Source organism: Macrotis lagotis, chromosome 2 (assembly GCF_037893015.1).
Source record: "Macrotis lagotis isolate mMagLag1 chromosome 2, bilby.v1.9.chrom.fasta, whole genome shotgun sequence".
NCBI lineage: Eukaryota > Metazoa > Chordata > Mammalia > Peramelemorphia > Peramelidae > Macrotis > Macrotis lagotis.
The window spans coordinates 148,062,334-148,082,315 of record NC_133659.1 but is presented as its reverse complement, the minus strand read 5'-3'; the positions used below and the strand labels follow the sequence as shown (position 1 = coordinate 148,082,315).

At 35.2% G+C, this 19,982-nt stretch overlaps 1 protein-coding gene across 14 annotated transcripts in view; it reads right to left on the bottom strand.

The window, feature by feature from the left end:
- Window positions 1-19,982, bottom strand: part of ARID4B (AT-rich interaction domain 4B) — a 215,696-nt gene that overhangs the window by 5,961 nt on the left and 189,753 nt on the right. For 7 of the 14 annotated variants that reach the window (XM_074222966.1, XM_074222968.1, XM_074222965.1 and 4 more), the window contains 4 exons: window positions 15,600-16,805; window positions 12,732-12,845; window positions 9,913-10,131; window positions 4,030-4,176 (listed from right to left, as the gene is read on the bottom strand). In XM_074222966.1, coding sequence (XP_074079067.1) covers window positions 4,030-4,176; window positions 9,913-10,131; window positions 12,732-12,845; window positions 15,600-16,805 — 1,686 coding nt within the window. The other 7 variants (XR_012475755.1, XR_012475756.1, XM_074222970.1 and 4 more) reach the window with 7 other exon arrangements.

The window sequence follows — 19,982 nt, the reverse complement described above, 5'->3', positions numbered from 1 at the left end:
TATTTATCCTTCATTCTCAAAGAGGGTAACATAAATTATATACCTTTCTTAGGATGACTCCAGCAATGAATAATAGGCTTAGAAACCAGAAGTTTTCAGCAACAGTTAGTTAAGAGAACTTCAGTAAAAGATAGAGGATCTGGATTCAAGTAAGAATGGAGAGAAGGGAGAAATTTTCAATTATTTGGAAAGTGAGTCTGATGGAATTAAGTAATTCCTATGTATGTACAAAATGTAAATGTAACCAAGGTTTTCTCTGAAGAGTTCCTTGAAATAATAGAAGGCGGGCTTCAAGGAGGAAATAAGAAGAGAAAGGATGCAGAGAGGTTGGGTGGGGTCCCTATAATGTGACAGGAAGAAGGACCAATAAGCGGTCATACAGTGATAGCTAGAAAAAAAAAAGGTAGGGTTGGCTAATGAATTGTTTAAAGGATACAAAAATAGTTCATCAGCAGCTTCAACTTATATATTCCTTTTTCACCACACTAGGTGATCTCTCATTTACTGGCACCTGTAGATTTTTATCATTACAACACAAATGCTTCCTCCAGATGATGTTCCTTTTCATGAAGAGCCTTAGATCTACTACCTAGCTGCAAATGTTTTGGCCACTGACCAAAAGAGAAAGTTGGATTTGGGAAGTAAATAGTAAGCTAAGAAGGTGGTATCAGAAATGAGATTTGGAACAGTCTGGCACAGAGGCGTTATGGGCTTTTGAGAATGTATAGAGTAAAACTAATACTGGCCTTTAAAAACCCACTTGCCTTCTTAGTAATCTGAGAGGGGAAAGGAAGAGAGAGAGAGAGAGAGAGAGAGAGAGAGAGAACTGCCCACACAAACTCATTACAGAAAAACAGCAGATAAGAGTACAAGAAGAGGGACAGAAAAGAGAGCTGGCAATTCATGGGATACAACATCCAAGAGGAAAGCCAGAGATCAGAGATAAAACCTATGGCTTCAGATGACAACAATTCACAAACATGCACAAAGTACTGGTAAATAAGTAGTGTCAATTAGAAATCCTAATAGAAAATGGCAAATCTGACACAATAGCTACCACTGAAATGATGGGATTCATTACTGAAATATATCTTTGGATGAGTAAACTTTAAGAAAAAGGAACAGAAAAAGGTATAACACATAGAAAATTACTTAGATCAGGAACTCAGGAATCAAAGAGACCTGGAGAATAGTTGAATACAGTTTGAGAAATAGAAGCTATATTGTTATCAAAGTTCACTATAGACCAGTGCTGTCCAACCTATTTACTGAAGCAAAAGAAAACATATTTTGATTTGCCATTTTAGTGAGAGCTCTGCAGTAGTTTGGCTTCGTTTACTAAAGCACTTAGTAAAACCCACAGGGGGGTGGCATAAAAATATACTGCAGGTGTCATGGGCCTGCTGGCTGCATTTTGGACAGCCCTGCTAGAGACCAATTATTAAAAAAAAAGAAGAATCAGACAAAGAGTTAAAGAAATGATTCAAAATCTGGTATGGGGGTATAATATTATAATGATTTTGATAAAGGAAGACTATGGCACAATCTACTGTCACATTCTCCAAAATTTGTAACATAACTTGATTTCATCCCTCAAAAGGAAACAATAAAGCAAATTATAAAGACCTAATCTGGACTGGTTGCTGAAGAAAAAATGATGTAAACGCTGGGGAGAAGTCTATCATGGAATTTATGAGGAAACAGAAGAAAGAGGGACATAATTTGTGGAGGACAGATTTCAAAAGATTTAGAGAGAACAGTACTTCAAACAGTATATCCAAGTCCTAATAGTTTATTGGAGAAGTATCACTAAGAGAAGACACAAGCAGAAATGTCTTCAATTAAGAGGAAAAGGGGGAGCTGCTTAAAGGGATCAAATGACTAAGGAAATTCATGGATCAATTTAGGATTTTAAAATAGCATACATTTAGAGTGCCTACTATATGACAACATTATTTTTATTCAATAAGGGCTTTACAAATGACATCTCATATAAAATTGTTTGCCCTCTCAAGGAAAGATCTGGGGGAGGAAGAAAGAACATAATTTGGAACTCAAATATTTTTTTTAGGTTTTTGCAAGGCAAACGGGGTTAAGTGTCTTTGCCCAAGGCCACACAGCTAGGTAATTATTTTGTCTGAGACCAGATTTGAACCCAGGTATTCCTGATTCCAAGGCCGGTGCTTTAACCACTACACCACCTAGCTGCCCCTGGAACTCAAAATTTTTAAAAAATGATTGTTAAATATTGAATGAAATATATTTTAAAATTTGAAAAAATAAATCATCTCACTTGATCTTCAAAACTATCCTGAGAGGTAAAGTGCTATTATTACCCCCATTTCATAGATGACAAAACTGAGGCAAGTAGGAGCAAGTGACTTGCTCATCAGGATTACACAGTAAATGAGTAGAGCTGGATTTGAATGCAAATCTTCCTGACTCCACTGTACTACCTAGTTGCACCAAAAAAAAGGACATGAATGGAAGCAAGAACAAGAATAAACGCAAAACATATCTTCTAAGAATGTCAGAAGCATCAAATTCCCAAATGAGATATGCCTGATGTGAATATTAATGACACTTTTTAAAAAGCTTTTAAACTATGCTGAGCATCAGATGAGGATCAAAAAAAGGAAGGGACTGCTGCTTAGTTGAGGTGAAAATATTGAGGATAATGGACAACAGTGAGAAGGTTGAACTTTTATCATCCCTAACTTTGCTTCTGTTTGCTTTGACAGAAACAATTAACTTTGGCCTGGTAAAGATAGAACAGAAATGATTATGAAGATGCTGAATTTTAATTCAAAAAAAGGAGATAGTAATAGAAGCCCCTAAGCACTCTCACAATGCCCACATCAATTATCAACATACTCTACTTCTAAGGCACAGATAAGACTGGTGATTGCTATTATTAGTCATCTTTGAAAGATCCTGGAAATAATGAAAAGTGCCATCTAAAAGAGATGATTATTTCCCTATTTTCAAAAGAAGATTCAATGAACATCTTAATTAGATAAATGGGAATCCTACAAGATTAGTGGACAGCTATTCAACTCATTTCTTTAATTGTATGGCTTGATAATATACAATTTTGTCAGATACCTTAAGAGATCTCCCCAAAATATGATGCATATAGATAATTTTAAAAGATAAGGAACTCTCATTTTTTTGGAACTCTCATTTTTTTTTAGATTCAGGAAACTTGAGTTAGTCTACACTAGTACACATCAATAGGAACAATAAAAATATTCACATCCACACATTAAAAGTAATCAGTGCCATACTGTGGAAAGCATTCCATCACTGGTTTTGCCTTTTATCTAATTGTATGAACTTATGGAAGTTTATTTAACTTTCCCAGATCTGATTTCTTTCATCTGCAAAATGTACACAGGGTGGTGTTGGGAACAGGATTGGATTAAATGTCCAGTGAAGAAATAAAATGCTATAATATTAGAATAAATTAGAAATAAGTTAAAGAAGAGTGGCATGGTAAATATGCAATTGCCTTCCCAGTAAGGGTTCAAATCGTTTCTCTGGCATGCACAGGCTATAGGGTGTAAAAAAAAAAAAGACAACGTTTCACTACCTTCAGCTGTTCCTAAAGGCTATAATATATAAGGGCAGGAGCCAGGCTATGTCACATTGGCATGGACCCAAAAAATAATTAAAGAAGAAAAATGGACTAATTATTTTATGGAATAACAAGAAATTTTAGAAAATAAATAATTTCTTTTGTTTTCTACATTATTTTCATTTTCAAATATTCCCCTCTCTGGTATATACCACATCCCTTATAATAAACCAAAAAATTAAGGGAGAAAACTGACAGTTCAGCAAAATTAACCAACATATTACAAGAGTCTAACAATATAGGAAATGTTACTTACTGACAGTGTCCCATCTCAGAAAAGATTAGATAGCAAAGGAAATTTTTTTCTCTGCTTCTTCAAGATCAAGCTTGGTTCATTATAATTATACAATATAATAAAAATTACATTTTACTGAAAAGGTGAAAACACTCACTTTCTCTTTCTTTCTTCTTTAAACGTTTTCTTCTCCGATCAATGGAAGCCACCTCAGATTTCAATGAGAGATAATGTTTCCTGATTTCCTGTAGTTTTTCTTGAAGGATTGCAATGCGTTCTGTACTTGTCATATTTTCCAGGTCAGCTATCAGTTTAAAAAACTTCAATGAATATGTGCTTTCAAAAAAAAAAGGAATTCTTTATACGAAAGCTATAAAATCAAAAATTATGTAAGACCACTTTAATAGGTATCTTATAATTTTGGTTAGAGAAAAATGCAAGTGGAAAATAGAATTATATCATGGAAAAAAGAGGAAATTTCAAGCTAGTATTTTTCTGCCTACTCAAACATCTGTAAAAAAAAAAAGTCAAACACTCTTGAGAGTCTGACTCTAGATATTTTAATTCCACGAATCTTCCTTTTCTAGAACTTTGGACAACAAGCCTTTGGGATTTAGGACTCCATCCAGATCCTAGGCCCAATTTTTGTCTCAGTGTGCCAGAATCTTCTGACTATGTCCCACCAATTCTATATGATTCAAAGGAACTAGTACTGAATGTAACATCCATGATTTAGAATATTGGAATTCTTCTCTTGAGCTCTCTCTTTAATCTTCCCATTCTCCTACTGTCTTGACTACTAGTGAGTCTATTTTGTGTTTTCATTGAAAGGTCCTGACACTGCTCTCTGCTCTGTTTTCCTAGTCTAGTCTTCCTTTCACAGCTTGAATCCCATAGTCACCTCTATCCTGGCCCCTGCCCTTCTGTCCTGTCCCTTTTCCATCTCAGCCCTTTTCACAGTCTTCTCATGGGGTGCTTAGGGAGTCAATCAAGGAACAAACCACGAGGATGGACTAAGTATCACCAGTGTTCCAGGCACTGTGTGTGCTAAGGAATAGGGGGAATTTCATATGCAATTGCATGTAAGAAAATTAGAAAAGTAAACAACAACAACAGACAGCACTTGTGTAGCATGCTAAGCTATCTTGTTCCATCTTCTGGAAAGCCCTAGGAGGTAGAGACTGTTATTATTCCCTTTTCTATAGATGAGGAAACTGAGACAGGTAGAAGCTGAGGGTCATACCCAGTATCACATCTGAGGTGGCAATGGACTCAAGTCTTGTGACTCCAGGGTAAGGGCTCCATCCACTTGGCTACTTAATTGACTCAATCTCAATAAATAGAAATGTATCCAAGTAGTTAAATACAAAGGAGTTTTGGAGGGAGAGTACCAGTAGTTGGAAGGATCCAGAAAGGCTTCTTACAGAAGATAGTTTTTTAGCTGGGTTACAAAAGAAGAGGACTCTGAGGGATTTATAGTCAGGTGAAAGAGGGCAGTGGCATGGAGCAGAAAGATGGACCGTCATGTATGAAGAACAGAGGAAAACGATAGTTTGGTTGGACTGTAGAACAGGAGAGAAGCAAGGTCCAGTGATAGACAGGGACTAAAACAGCAGAGTCATGGGAGCTGATGAAGTTGAGGAATCACATGGCCAGTCAGATCTACACTTAAAGAAGAATACTTAAGCAGGGAGGAAGGACTTCTTAAGGGATAGGCAGATAGGTGGCACAATGGATAGAGCAATGGCCTTGGAGTCAGGAATTTGAATCCAGCCTCTTGACACTTGACACTAATTAGCTGTGGGATCTTGGGCAAGTCACTTAACCCTGACTGCCCCACAACAAGGGCCATCTCTAGTCTTTCTGATTCCTATTTGACCACTGGACCCAGATGACTGGAGAAAAAAGTGAGCCACTCAAATCCATTTCATGAGCTTGTCATTGCACCACCTCCCTGATGTGTTGTGGTCTTCTTCAAAAATGAAGAACAAAACATTATTAAGAGAGGTGATAAAGACCTCTGTATGAGGAGAGAGATCCTGAAGGTGAGAGATGTTCTGAAGGTAGAAACAGTGCGATATGACAAATGAAGGGATGTGCTGGATATAGAGGAATAATACTGGAAGAATGATGGGACCTTCAACAGAAATGGGGAACCTGTTAAGTCTGAGCTATAAATGTCTAATAAGGTATTGGGGATTAGAATTTGGGGGAGAACTTTTTAAATGAGCATATCTTTGAGTTAGTTGCATAGAGGATAAGAGTTAAACCCATGGGAGCTGATGAGGTTATCAAGAGAAAGTATGGGATGAGAACAAGAATTCCTATGTCTGGAACCACTGGAGACTATCCAGACTACTAAGACATAGAATAGATGATGACAAGGAAAATGTATTGCCAAGACAGGTAAGAAGAGAACTAAAAGAGAGTAGCTTCATGAAAACCCAGTTTAAGATATAATATCCAGAAAAGGTGTCCAATGAAGCAGAGAAGCAGAGGTGTGACAATTAAAATATCAGTGATAACTTTGAAGAGAGAATTTTAAGATACATGATGAGGTTGGAAGTCAAGACTAAAAAGGGTTAAGGAATAAGTGAGAGAAAAGGAAATGGAGGTAGTGAATGGAGAAAGAGAAGTGGGAGGCAGAGAAAGAGAAAAAGAGATATCAATTTAGTGTAATCAACTGGAGTGGCTAGAGGAGATGTGATTAAGGATCAAGGATACATATGAAGAGGCTGGCCTTTGCAAGAAGGACCAGTTCTTGGTCAGAAAGAAGAAGAAAGTGGGAAGTGATAAAAGAATTTTGAGATGATGCAAATGGAAGAAGAGGAAGCTCATATCAAATGATCTCAATTTTCTCAATAAAGTAAAAGGCAAAATTTGTAAGAGGTGGTGAAAATGTGGGAGAATTGAAAAGAGAACTGAAAAATTGGAATAACTTCTTTGGGATTTGAGATAGGGAATCAATTAAGGAGAATAAAAGAATTGCCTGTGGCAGTGAAGGTTCATATTGGATAACATGAATTTGTAATTACCAACAAGGTTGGGTTCCTCCAGATGAATTCAGTAGCTTTTAAGTGGAAATAAGAACAGAAGACAAAGTTGTTAAAATATCTACCTAGTAGGTTAAGATCAGAGAAGGAAGAAGTAAAGTCAAAGCAGGGAAAAGATAGTTAAAAAGAAGCAGAGGGACTAGAGGTCTCAATGACACTGAAGATTTAGGAGTGGTCTAGCATAGGGAAAAATCTGGGCCCTCATTGCTACACAGCAAATCCAGTGTTCTTTCTTGACTATCTCTTAATTTCCTCACAGGAAATAAAGGGACTCTCATTCTACTGCTAAAAAGAAGAGGCCATTTAACATGAATTTCTTCTATTCTATACCTCAACATATATACATCAGTTCCTGTTTTCTTTGCTTCTTTCCTCTGTTCTCTCATGAAAAAATGACATTTCCCATTTCCTTATGACCTTGAAGCCATCCATTTCATGTTTCTTCAGGAGCTTACCTCTTCAATTATCCATCCTTCCAAATCTGACTTAGTCCCTTAAAGTTGTCTTTTATCCCTCTTCAGTTTCAAAAACTCTCAGAAAAATCTAACTACTTTACCTTCCACTTACATTTTAACTCATATAATCTGGTTTCCCCACCATCTTTCAAATGAAATTACTTTCTTCGAGGTTATGAATGATCTTAAAGCTCATGGCCTTTTCTGAGTCCTCAGTTCATTCATTCATTCATTCATTCATTCATTCATTTTTAGGATTTTGCAAGGCAAATGGGGTTGAGTGGCTTGCCCAAGGCCACACAGCTAGGTTAATTATTAAGTGTCTGAGACTGGATTTGAAACCAGGTACTCCTGATTCCAAGGCCAGTGCTTTATCCACTGAGTCACCTAGCCGCCCATAGTCCTCAGATTTCTTGACTTTTTTGTAGGTTTTTCATCCTGATGACTCTTCTCCATCTTATCTCTGACCTTGGCTTTCATTATATTATTCTTTACAGATTTCCTCCTACCTATATGATTCCTCCTTCTCAGGCTTTTTTGTTGGGATATTTTTCATGTTTCATTCCCTAATTGAAGGTGTGTCTCACAAGGCTTTGTTCAGGATCTCTTCTCTTTCTAGATCATCTCTTTCTTCAGGATCTCATCAGATTTTGTGGATTCAGTTGACATCTTTATGAAGATGACCACCAAATCAATATATCCAATTCTCATCTATGTCCTGAGATGCAGCTCTATACATCACCCACCACTGCTGGCTGGATATCTACACAAGAATGTACTGTAATCACTTTAAACTCAAGGTTTAAAGGAATTAAAGGAATTAAGGAATTACATTAAGGGATTTAATTAATTAAATTAAATTAAGGAATTAAAAGGAATTCATTATCTTCTACCCTAAATTTGTCTCTCTTCTAAACCTCCTTGATACTTACTACTGAAGGAAACATCATCCTTCCATTTACCCAGGTTCACAACCTGAGAGCCATCATTAACTCTTCTTCTTCTTCTTCTTCTTCTTCTTCTTCTTCTTCTTCTCTCTCTCTCTCTCCATTAATCCAATAATTTGCCAAGTCTTGCCAATTTTTCTCCAAAACATTTCCTTTATCTGTCTCTTCCTTTGGACTATTCTATTAACATATAATTTTGGTCTACTGTCTTCTGGTTTATTCCTTTACAATCCAGTTGCCAAAATAATCTTCCTAAAGGATAGGTTCAGAAGTTCCTCATCTTAAAATTTAAAACCCCTCATATTCTGGTTCCAGTCTATCTTAACTAATTTCATAATATTTCCTTTTATCTACTCCATGTTCAAGCCAAACTGGCCCACAAATCATTCCATATCCCAATCTTATGCTTTTGCACAAAATGTGTTCCAGTGCCTAGAATGTACTTCTTTCCTTAGTCACTTCTTGTTCTTGCTGAGGTTCCTAATATATGGATATGCTGAATCCTTCATATAATTTAGATTCCTTGATGATTGAGACTTGTTTTATTTTTGTCTTTATATTCCTGGGATAGGTAGCAAAAAATGCTTTTTAAGAATACCTTCTAGATTCCCCCAGTTTTTAGTGCCTGCTCCCTCCTCAAACTGTATTTATTTCTCTTTGCAAATATTGCACAACATCCCCAGCAGCATACAAGTTTTCTAAATGGACTACTATTATATCTATTTCCATACATTCATCAATCCATTCTCTATACTGACATTCTTTGTATCTCACAGCACACTGCATATAGGATGCTTAATAAATGTTTGCTGAACTGAAATTAGGGATTTTTAAAATGTCATTTTTTTTCATTGCTATATCAATCAATAAGGCTTTATTAAGTGCTTACTTTGTGAGAGATGTTATGATAGGGCTGGAGATACAGAAACAAAAATGAAAGTCACTTCTATTAAGGTATTTACATTCTACTGAGAAAAGACCATTTATACATAAATAGGAATACATATACATATATATATGTATATACACACACATACATTTATACATGCATATACACAAATATAAAAATAACATGCAATTAGGTAGTAAGAGCTAGCATTTAATACAATGCTTTAAGGTTTGCAAAGTGCTTTACATGACTTCTGCTATCTGGAAGTAAAGCCTCTGCTAGCCAAGTCACAGATGATAGAATCCATGACCAACCCTGTATCTGTAGTCTTTCCAACTATTAAAAAGATCTAATGTTTATTCCTTTGAGAATCCCTTGTCAGCTCCATTCCATAATGCAGCACCAGGATAGAACTTTAGTGAAAGTTATTCAGAAATAAAAGACCTAAAAATTGTTAAGGATGCCTAGTCCACAATTTTGTAAGAAGCTAATTATATTGTTTTCATCTAGTTGAAAATTTATTACCTCGAAACAGCTAGGTGGCTCAGTGGATAGAGCACTGACCCTGAAGTTAGGAGGACCTGAATTCAAATATGATCTCAGACACTTAATAATTGCCTAGCTGTGTGACCCTGGATATCACTTAACCCCATTGCCTTAAATAAATAAAATTTTTAAAAATGCATTACTACTTACACATTTGAAAACTCCATTTGTAAATTTTGGGTAATCGATTACTATGTTCCTTGAGCTCAGAATCCTTGTCTCCATTCTTTCCATTACACTTTCCAGGAGACTGTGTTCTTGCTGGAGATTTGGAATTATGAGACTTCATTCCAGTGGAAACAGATTTAGCTGGTTGACTCTTAGTCACACTTTCACCAGCAGAAAGTTCTTCACTATCACTACTGTTTGCTGATATACAAAAAAACAGGACAGAAAAGTATTAAAGACAGAAAATTAAGAATTTCTGCCAGTGATTTAAGTAGGTAACTAAAAAAATAGTCATTTTAATTTATAACCACTAATATTTAGTGATTTGTTGATGTACACACTAGTAATCTAGTGACTAAAAAAACAGCACATGCAAATTCAAGTCATCAGTTAAATAGTTCATTCAAACCCATCACCTTAAAGAAAACTGTTCTTACCTGAAATGCTCAATAATCAAAAAAATTATTTAAAACATTCTTCTGCCATGCCTTCCATACTCAAAAATCACAATTATTTTAAGACACTTTAAATTACAAACATATTATAGATCACTTGAGCTTTCTCTCACCCCCTGATTTCCTTTTCTACTGTACATCATAGAGACAGTGATCAATACAATACACTGCAGGTCACAAAATAAAGAATGGTAAACCATGTTCAACTAGAGATCACTGAATTGGAGCTGAAACAATTCTTAGAGGTCATCTAATTCATTCCTATTTACAGATGAGCAAACTGAGGCACATAATGGTTAAGTGACTTGCCCAAGATCAGACAGCTTAATAAGTGGCATAGCTGAGATTTGAAATGAATCACATTTATTAGAGACTATTTAAAAAGTATTCCACATAACTTTAAAAATTCAAAATCTTGTTATCTTTTGGGTTGTTCTTAGATTTAATCTTGTGACTGATTCTCCTCTTGTACTATGCTCAGACTTTTTTAGAAAAGACCACATTAGAAGACTGTGAAGAAATTAGAAATCTATGTGGGAAATGCATTATAGCACCACCTGTTTATTTACAGGGAACCTGCAGACAGCAACATTATAAAAATCAAAGGAAAAATCTCGACAGTGTGCTTTGTAAAGAACAGATAATGGGATCAGAATCACTTTATTGTCAAATTACCTTTGCCAGGACATGAAGCGTTAACATTAGAATCCTGAAAGAGGTAATTCACTTTATTAGTTTGTTTAAAGCCCACTGTATATAATTCAGATAGGAGAGTGCATTCAATTGCTGTATCTCCAAATTATATGAAAATTGACTTGAAGTTGCGAGTCCTCTCAGGAAAGGCTACTTAGATGGTAAAGCCTTAAAGACAAAAAAATCACAGTGTAGAAAAAAATTTCAAATATCCTGTTAAGCTTACCAAATAGATTGTGTTATACCTGTATTGACTATATTTACTCACATAATAGCCACCACAGTTATAAAGCTCAAACTAGGTTTGGGATTCAAAAGCCTAGACATTTCTTGATTAGCAAAGGCACATACCAACTCCTCCCCCATTATGGGTTTTTTTTTTGGCAAGGCAGTGGGGTTAAGTGGCTTGCTGAAGGACACACAGCTAGGTAATTATTACGTGTTTGAGGCTGGATTTGAACCCAGGTACTCCTGACTCCAGGGCCAGTGCTCTATCCACTGTGCCATCTAGCCGCCACCCCCCCTCCATTATGTTTTGAAAAAAATAGAAATTCCTTTGGCCCCACTGCTCCTCCATACATAACTTAACCACATCTAGTCCCCACTTCCACCCTATTGCTGCTCCTGAATCTCTGGCAACTCCTGCCTATTGGTGAACTTGGTTCACCACTGCTGCCACCCATGGCTTGGCCCCACTCCGATACAGTGGACTGACTCAGCCTGGCTTCACATGGCCCTGCTGAGCATTGCCACCTGGGTCCTAAGGGATGCCATATTCACCGCATGGAAGTCATGTGGGCTCAGCAGAACCTCAGGGAACAGGCCGAATAACCCTTTCTGCATTGAGTGCAGCCAAGCCGGCTGATAGCAAAGGTCAAGCAGTGGAGGTGGCAGGAGTGTCCTGGAAGAGCAGCAGGAGGTCAATGTGGGGCACCTGAAAAAAAATTCTTTACATATTTTCTGTTTCCCATTTTGAGCCCAAGAAAGAGAGATAAAATGTGTAGCTCTAATGAGAATAAAATATGTTTACTCTGTATGACTCTGGAGTTTGTTTACAGAGTTAATGTTAAAGATATTGGTTTGAGCACATTAAGTAAAAAATAAAGTTTGAAAAGGAGAAGAGACATAAGGCAAACCTAGGAAGGTAGAAGCTACCCTGTAGGTCACATAGAAGTCAAGAAAATAGGAAGTAAAGAAGAACTTCTAGAATTGTAATCTGACAGAAAGGTTCCTCTTAATCTTAACTGACTGCACTCGTTTAAGGGTGAGCAAAACAATTAAGACAATGGCAATTTTGGGGGCGAAGAATGAATACAACATGGTTGTAGTGACTTACATGTGACATACATATGCACACTGGTAACTTTAAAAATCTCTGGATATTTAGGTTGAATTTTAAAAGGGTGCTATTTTGGACATTTGTGTTTATATATAAAGATCTGCCACTTAATGAGAAAGGCTTAACCTAATCTATGACATGGTATTATAGTTGAATAATATGAAGTTTAAAATAGATCTCTAATTCCTATAACTCTATGATTCTAAAGATATGGACCAAAGGGCATGGAACTGTCCCATATTCTCAGCATGAACTTTTTCATCTGGAGAGAAATTTTATTAGCTGGTATTTTTTTATTGAGATAATCTACTTACTGGTTTTGCCTTTCTTTTTGTTGTTTACCACTGATGTTTTGTGGCTTCTTTTCTGCTTTTTTGATGAACTTCCTCCCCCCTGAGCATCTTTTACTCTTTTCTGACCTGTACAGACTATAATGGGGAAAAATTCATTAAAACAAGATAAAAACAAACCCACCCTTAACATGTCTGAATTTTTAGTTTTTAGAGACATATACTTACTAACCTCAAAACTAAAAGTGGGTACTTAACATAGCTTGCTAGCATTAAAATAGTTACATTTCTCATAAACTGTAATGGGGCTGAATTTTCTACTTGACATGTTAGCAAATGAAAGTAAGGAAAAAAATCAAATGAAGAACACATATATTCATCCTAGAAAAGTCAAGTATAAACTGAAGATGGTTCCTGATAAAGCACCTAAAACATCCAAATTATCAAATGAAAAATTAAGTAGCTACTCATTCTGAAAACAAATATGTTAAGATTCATTAAAACCACAGAGTTCTAATTAGCCCTCAATAATATTAATATGAATATTTTAGAAGGAAATCACACTTGGGAAAATAAACAAATGAAGTTATAACACAAATTATGTGGATCCCAGGGCACAGGATAACACACATCATTTACAAACCCAATACAGTAATTTTCTGTTTAAAAAAAGTTTTGTCTTGTTCATGGAAAAGTTTATTCAAATTCTCTAATTCCTATCCTTGCTTCTTAGCTCAGCCAAACAAAACCTTCACTGACTAAGCACTCTATCCACTCAATTATAGCTCATACCGTCTAGTCTGCTAATCAAGCCTTTAATATAGCCTACCATATAAATGAGTCCATGTCTATATATATATATATATAGTATATACATATATATATATATATTTCCATATCTAGTGTGTATATATATATCCTATAACTAGACCATAAATTCCTTGAGGGCAGGGATTATTTCTTTATCTCTCTTTAGATCCCCTGTATGTAGAAGACTGCCCTATGCACACTTGGCACTCAATAAATGTTTGTTGATAATAATACTAATTCATCTTGTAAAAAAAAATAGTCTTTCATTCTGAATAAAGCTTCTTAGATCATGTCACCAGTGGAAAGATCAAATCTCCATGCAAAATTCTAGAGTATTTTATGGGTCACAGCTTGTTCCATAACTTTTGGTTGATACTACAACATTACAATGTAAGGAGAAGAAAAGGTGATTTTTAAATTGATTATTTTGAAGCACAGGATCTTAAAATTTAAACAACTGGTAAATGTCTCACCAAGATTTTTCCTTTAATTTGGAAACTTTTCTTCTCTGTGTTAAAAAATTAAGCATGAAAATACTGCTTTATAAGGACAGGAAGCAAACATGTATAAGGAAGCTAAAGATTTACATTTTTATTTTTAGCATATAGCATGATTCCTGTAATATTTAGTAGTTAACAAGCTACATAAAAATTAGACCATTATTTTTGGAAGGAAAATAATTGCTTAAAAAAAAGGTCAGAAATGGCTTTTTTTGCATTTTTTTATTTCATTTTTTATTATTGCCTTTCATGACCAAAATGTGGGAGTATGTTATCATGCTCTATGTAATTTTATATATTCAATAACAAAACTGAGAGGGTGTTGCTAATTTACACAATATGAACAGCTATATAGCCTTTATTTTTCCATAGCTAAATGATTTTCAGAGATGAAAAGCAGTATTGAAAAAATCTCTTGGGAATTTAGTAAAAAAAAAAAACTTTCAAAGTAATAACATTGCTATTGGAGTGAAATCTACTCTGTTCTCTCAAAGAACTCTTTCATTTAAAAATATCATATTCATACCTATATAATTTAATCTTATGGGGTACTTATGAAGGTACCAATATCATTAAACAAGGGAGCTATACATATGGATGTGAGAAACAGAAAAAAAATCATTATTTAAAAAAGGCAAATACTGATCTGGGTGAGAAAATTTCATATTTCAAGTAATCTAAAGGTAGTATTTTTTTGACTAAAATAAAAGTGGTAAGACTAGGATTTTGTGGGTCATATACCAAATTGAAACTAGTATAACATCATTCTCATAAAATGCTTTGAAACCAAGCTAGATTATACCAAATTTCAACCCACAATACACATTTGATATTTGAACAAAATGGTTTATAAGGAAAAGGATAATAGAAGTACAGCTACTGTGTCATCATATAAAGGTTCTAAAACTTTTAGGAAGAATTAATTTGAATTTCTAATTTTGTCAGCTTCTTCACTTGAGAAAGGCTAAATCAAAAAAGGATTACTGTAGATTACTAACATACATATTGATCCTTCAATTTGGGAGCTATGCATCTAAGAAAGCATCAAATTCCTTTACAAACTCACACAAGTTAGCCAGGCTTGAAAATCAGTTTGACACGGTTGTCTGAGGAAAGCAGTGCCTGGACAGTTGGTTGCTCCAAACCCCTACATACAGTATTTGGTTAAGGTTGGAGGGGTCTGTCAATAAATCAAAATGTTTTGTGAGAAACTGCACAACATATCTGTAAAAAACAATGTTACAAAAATATATTCAAGCAGCTCATGCTATACAGTCAACCACTGTTTAAATGAATATGCAAATGAGTTTGGGTTTGGAGTGCAATTTCCAAGATTCATTCTGGTGTACTGTGAAATTTCATGGACTGCTCAAGAAAAGAACATGAAAGCCTTCTTGGGCCATTAAATATATTCTGTTGTCCATTAGCAATACACCTTTCAATTACCAGTCTTTCCATGTTCTCACTAGTACTTCCCTTAAATGTATCAAGCTATAGCAACAGATACTGCAAAAGCATTAACATTTTAAGAAGGGAAATTCTAAATAAGTTAGCATTTTCAGCTCTCAGTTTTCTTCCTCACCTTTTCCAGGATGTTCCAGTTCTGGTTGATTACTACTGCTGGAGCTGACACTAGCATCAAAGCCTGTTGGAGAGATATTTCCTTCAGACTGGAGGTCTTGGAGCTCCCCTGCAACACTATCCACCTCAATTGTGCTATCAGTTTCACTCTTGATACTGCGTACCTCTTCTTGATTTGGGGCCAATGTTTCTGACACTGTCACAGTTGATTGCTGCCTACTGGTTTCTGTTACAGTTACAGATGAAGGTGATTCGGGTGTAGTAGGAGGGGTATTTAGCACTGAATTGCTCCCACTGCTCGGAAATTCTGATTTCTTATCATTCACTTCGATGTTTTTTTCCTCCACAGGTTTAATATCTATATCGACAGGTAATGGTTTCTCTAACTCAAGCCCAGGTGAACCATTCTCTTCTTCAGCCACAGTCTGTAGCTGCTCCTCTGTGGCCACATCTTCAGGAGAAGCATGTGGGGGTGAAGCAGCAGCCTCCGTGTCAGAGTCTGAAAACAGTTCCTTGAGTGTTTTTTTAGGCCACTGTCCTTGAATACTGGACCATACATCTTTTCGATCTTTAGCTCTACTGTTCTGAAGTCTTTCATCAGAGTTATTTAGCAGTTTTATCCTCTTTTCTGCCACTTCTGAAAACCCTGAATAGAAAGCAGTTGTCCTTAAAGATTTCCTTTTATCCTCCAAACCATTGTATTTCTTAGTTGGTGTCACTTTTGCCTTAGATTTATCTTCATCATCATCAGAGGAGCTGTTACTACTGTTTTCTAAACAAAGTGATTCTTTGCTCTTAGGTTTCTCCTCTTTTCTGCTAGGTGACCCAGGTTTTAAGCATTCTTCTGTATTGCAATGCCTTCTCTTACCACGTTTTACTTGAGGCTTTGACGACTTATCTGTTGTCTCCTTCTTGATTTCCTTTCTCTTTATTGTGACTTCATCTTCATAATCAGTATCTTCAGATATTTCTTCTAGGTCTTTTCTTAATCTTTCTGGAGATTTTGATACTGACTTGGGTGTTAATGAATCTGTTTGGATTTTGTTTTCTTGTGGCACAGATAAACTGCTCTGTTCCTCTTTTGGACTAAGCTCATTTTTGTCATGGCTCACAGTGTCAGCCTTAGACTCTTCCTTGCCATTATTATCTATGTCCTGAGTCCTTGCCTCATCTTCCTGCTCACTGTCTTCAGCAGAACTTTCAGAAGCTATTAAAATAAGATGACAAGACCAGTTATATGAACACACATAACACAGATATATTAGAAAACCATTCATTTTTATTCAACATGAAGAAATATTTTTCAGAAAAAACTAGTCTTATTACAAAATAAAAGCAAGATTAGAAGTTATATTCCATTTTTTTTTTTACATAACAAAACTTTACCCAAAGATCTTGCCAAGGATGGATTTCCATTACTTTGTTTTAAAATGTCAAGTTTAGGATTATGAAGGATTATAGGAAGCCTGTGGCTGATATAAAACATCAAGCCACTGATATCAGGAGGTAGTTAAGAAAACCACTAGACTTAGGTTGCTGAAGCTTTTAATGGATTTCAGTTCCAACACTTATTTATTGTGTGACCTGGTGCAAATCACTTAACCTCTCTGAGTTTCAGTGTCCATTCTGTAATATGAAGATAATAATATACTTATGCTACTAACCTACTGGAGTAAAATGAAGTTCAAATCAAATGTTCATGAAATACTCATTAACTATAAAGTACCACACAAACGAGCATTCTAAGAACTTTCTCAATCTTAAGGCATATTAGTATGCAAACCCAATAAAATATTTTAATAATAATGACTTAGCATATATATATATATATATAGAATCAAACACTGTTAAACATTTACTTTTTAGAAGACTATTATTCTAGGGTGCTATAGGCATTCAAAAAATTGGAGAGGATGAAATATGGTTACATCCCTCATGGACCAAGCCTGTATATCTGAAGAATAACTGTCCATAGAGCTCCCCTAAGAGAATAAATGTTAAATTACAGATCTTAAATTTTTTTTTGTATATTTTCAGGAAGTTTCTCCATATAAGATTATTATCTACTAAAAATATTTAATATTACCCTATAGAAAATTCACTAAAAAGTAAAAAGAAAGTTGCAAGCATAAGAGAAGGTAGTTTTAGAGTCCTAAATCATAAAACTTGAACCCTAGACCTTAAACTGATAGCCCCCTTGGCTCATATCTATTAGGAAGGAATTCATTAAGCTAACCAAATGTTTAAAAAAAAGATAATTACTGTTACACTAAAGATACATTTAAACAAATCTTTCTGAGTTCTTGAAAAATATAAAAATTCTTAGAGAACATCATTCTTTTACTTTATTTGATGATGCAGGGGTCTTAACATAAATTTGTCCCAGTTGCTATATATTTTCCCATAGTTTGTGAAAAGCTCAGATGAAGTTACACATAGACCTATTTAATATACACACAAGTTATACATATATGCAGTGCGTATATTTATATAAAATATATGTGTACTTAATAAATAGCTATTTTAAACTTTAATACAGATCCCAAAAGAATGTTTTAGGGTCAGCACCCAGGCACAATAATAGAAGTAGATTTTCATTGATCCAAACAACTGCTAAGTGGCCACTCTATAAAAGTCACTATTAAAAGTGGTAAGAGAGACACAAAGGTAAATAAAACACAGTTCTTGCCCTCAAGGAGCTTACAATCTGATAGGACACTGTCAACCATGGATTAGATAAGAGGAAACAAAAAATATTTGTTATCAGACAAATAATTTCTAATCTTAATGATGTTATGATGTTCTCTCATTATTTTATGAATTGTAGTATTTTCCCTAAATAGAATTCAATAACTACATTCAATTTAAACTTTCTTGCTACCAGAATTCTTCATGTCTCTGAACACCAATCTTTTTAAAATCATTTACTATATAGAAACAGTTGTCCTCTCAGTATGGGCCCAAGAGAAGTCAATGCCATCTTAACCCTATTTCTTCAATTATCCATTATTTATTTATTAAGAACTCTTTGAAATTTTATGCTTTCTTGCTTCTCAATATCTGGCACAAAGAACAAGCAGGAACTATTTATAATTTGTTTTATCTTAAAAAGAAGACAACTAAGAAAAAGTTAAAATGTTCTACAGCATTCATTAACTTCTCAGCAAACTCTGAGGTGCCATCTGTGGCTTAAACTATAATCCTAGTATGACCTCAGGTATCTAGGGCTTTTTCGAAGTCTGCATCATAGCAAGCATTACCATCAGAATCACAGTAGCCATAAGTATTCATTGCAAGAAATTTCAATTATAAACATGTATTATTCCTTCTTCCTTTTTAACTTAAATTTTAATAACTTGATTTAGCTATCAGATGAACTGGATGTATATAGCCTCTTAGCAAAGCAAAAGGAAAATCTGCAACCTCCTCTGTGCTGGTGACAGAATTTTAATACCTGAAGTAGCTAAAAAAAAAGTAGCTGAATCTGCTGGTTAATTAAATTAAACTCAAGTCAACAAACATTTATTAAGCACCTCATATGTGCAAGACACTGGGGATACAAAGATGAAAAAAGAAAATCATTGTCTTCAAGGAGTTTACAACCCACTAGGAGGGAAAAAAGACACACATACACAGGACTACAATACAAATTAGATTCTAAAAAGTAGAGAGGAGAGTCAAAGAAGGAGTGGTTGTTTCTGGAGGGAAGAGATGAGGAAAGACTTCATTTAAGAGGTAGTATGTGTTCTGGAGTTTAAAGGAAGAGAAGCATTTCAACAGAGAGATGTATGAGGAAGGGATTCCCAGCACAAGAGACAACAAGCACAAATGCATGAAGGCAGGAAGAGAGGGCACTGTGAGGTTAGAGAATGGCAAGTTCAGTCTGATAATAACATTGATTACATGAAGAGGTGTGTATGAAGAGGATGTTAGAGAGACACATGTGGAGGGGGGGATAGAAACCTTGGCCAATGGATTTGAATTATGTTTAGCAGATGCTGCGGAGGCCCTGAGCAGGACAGTGACAATTCAAAGCATAAATTATTAGAAAAACAATCTTGATAGAGATAGAAAGGATGCCTTCTACAGGGGAGACACCAAAGGGCAAGGATATTAGAGTATTAGCAGATTAATTCAGTAAAGAACTAAATCATAAAGTCTGAGTGGTGGCACTGGGATTAATAGAAATGGATAGATACACAAGATAAAGCAGAATCAAAAGGACTTGGCTATCAATTTTATGTAGGAAATGATGAAACAATAAAGTCACAAATGAACCCAAGGTTTTAAGTCTGGATGATGGGGACAACTGTGCTATCAACAGCCAACTAGAAATTAAAGAGAGGCAGATTTTCTGGGAAGATTATAAATTCAATCTCACATG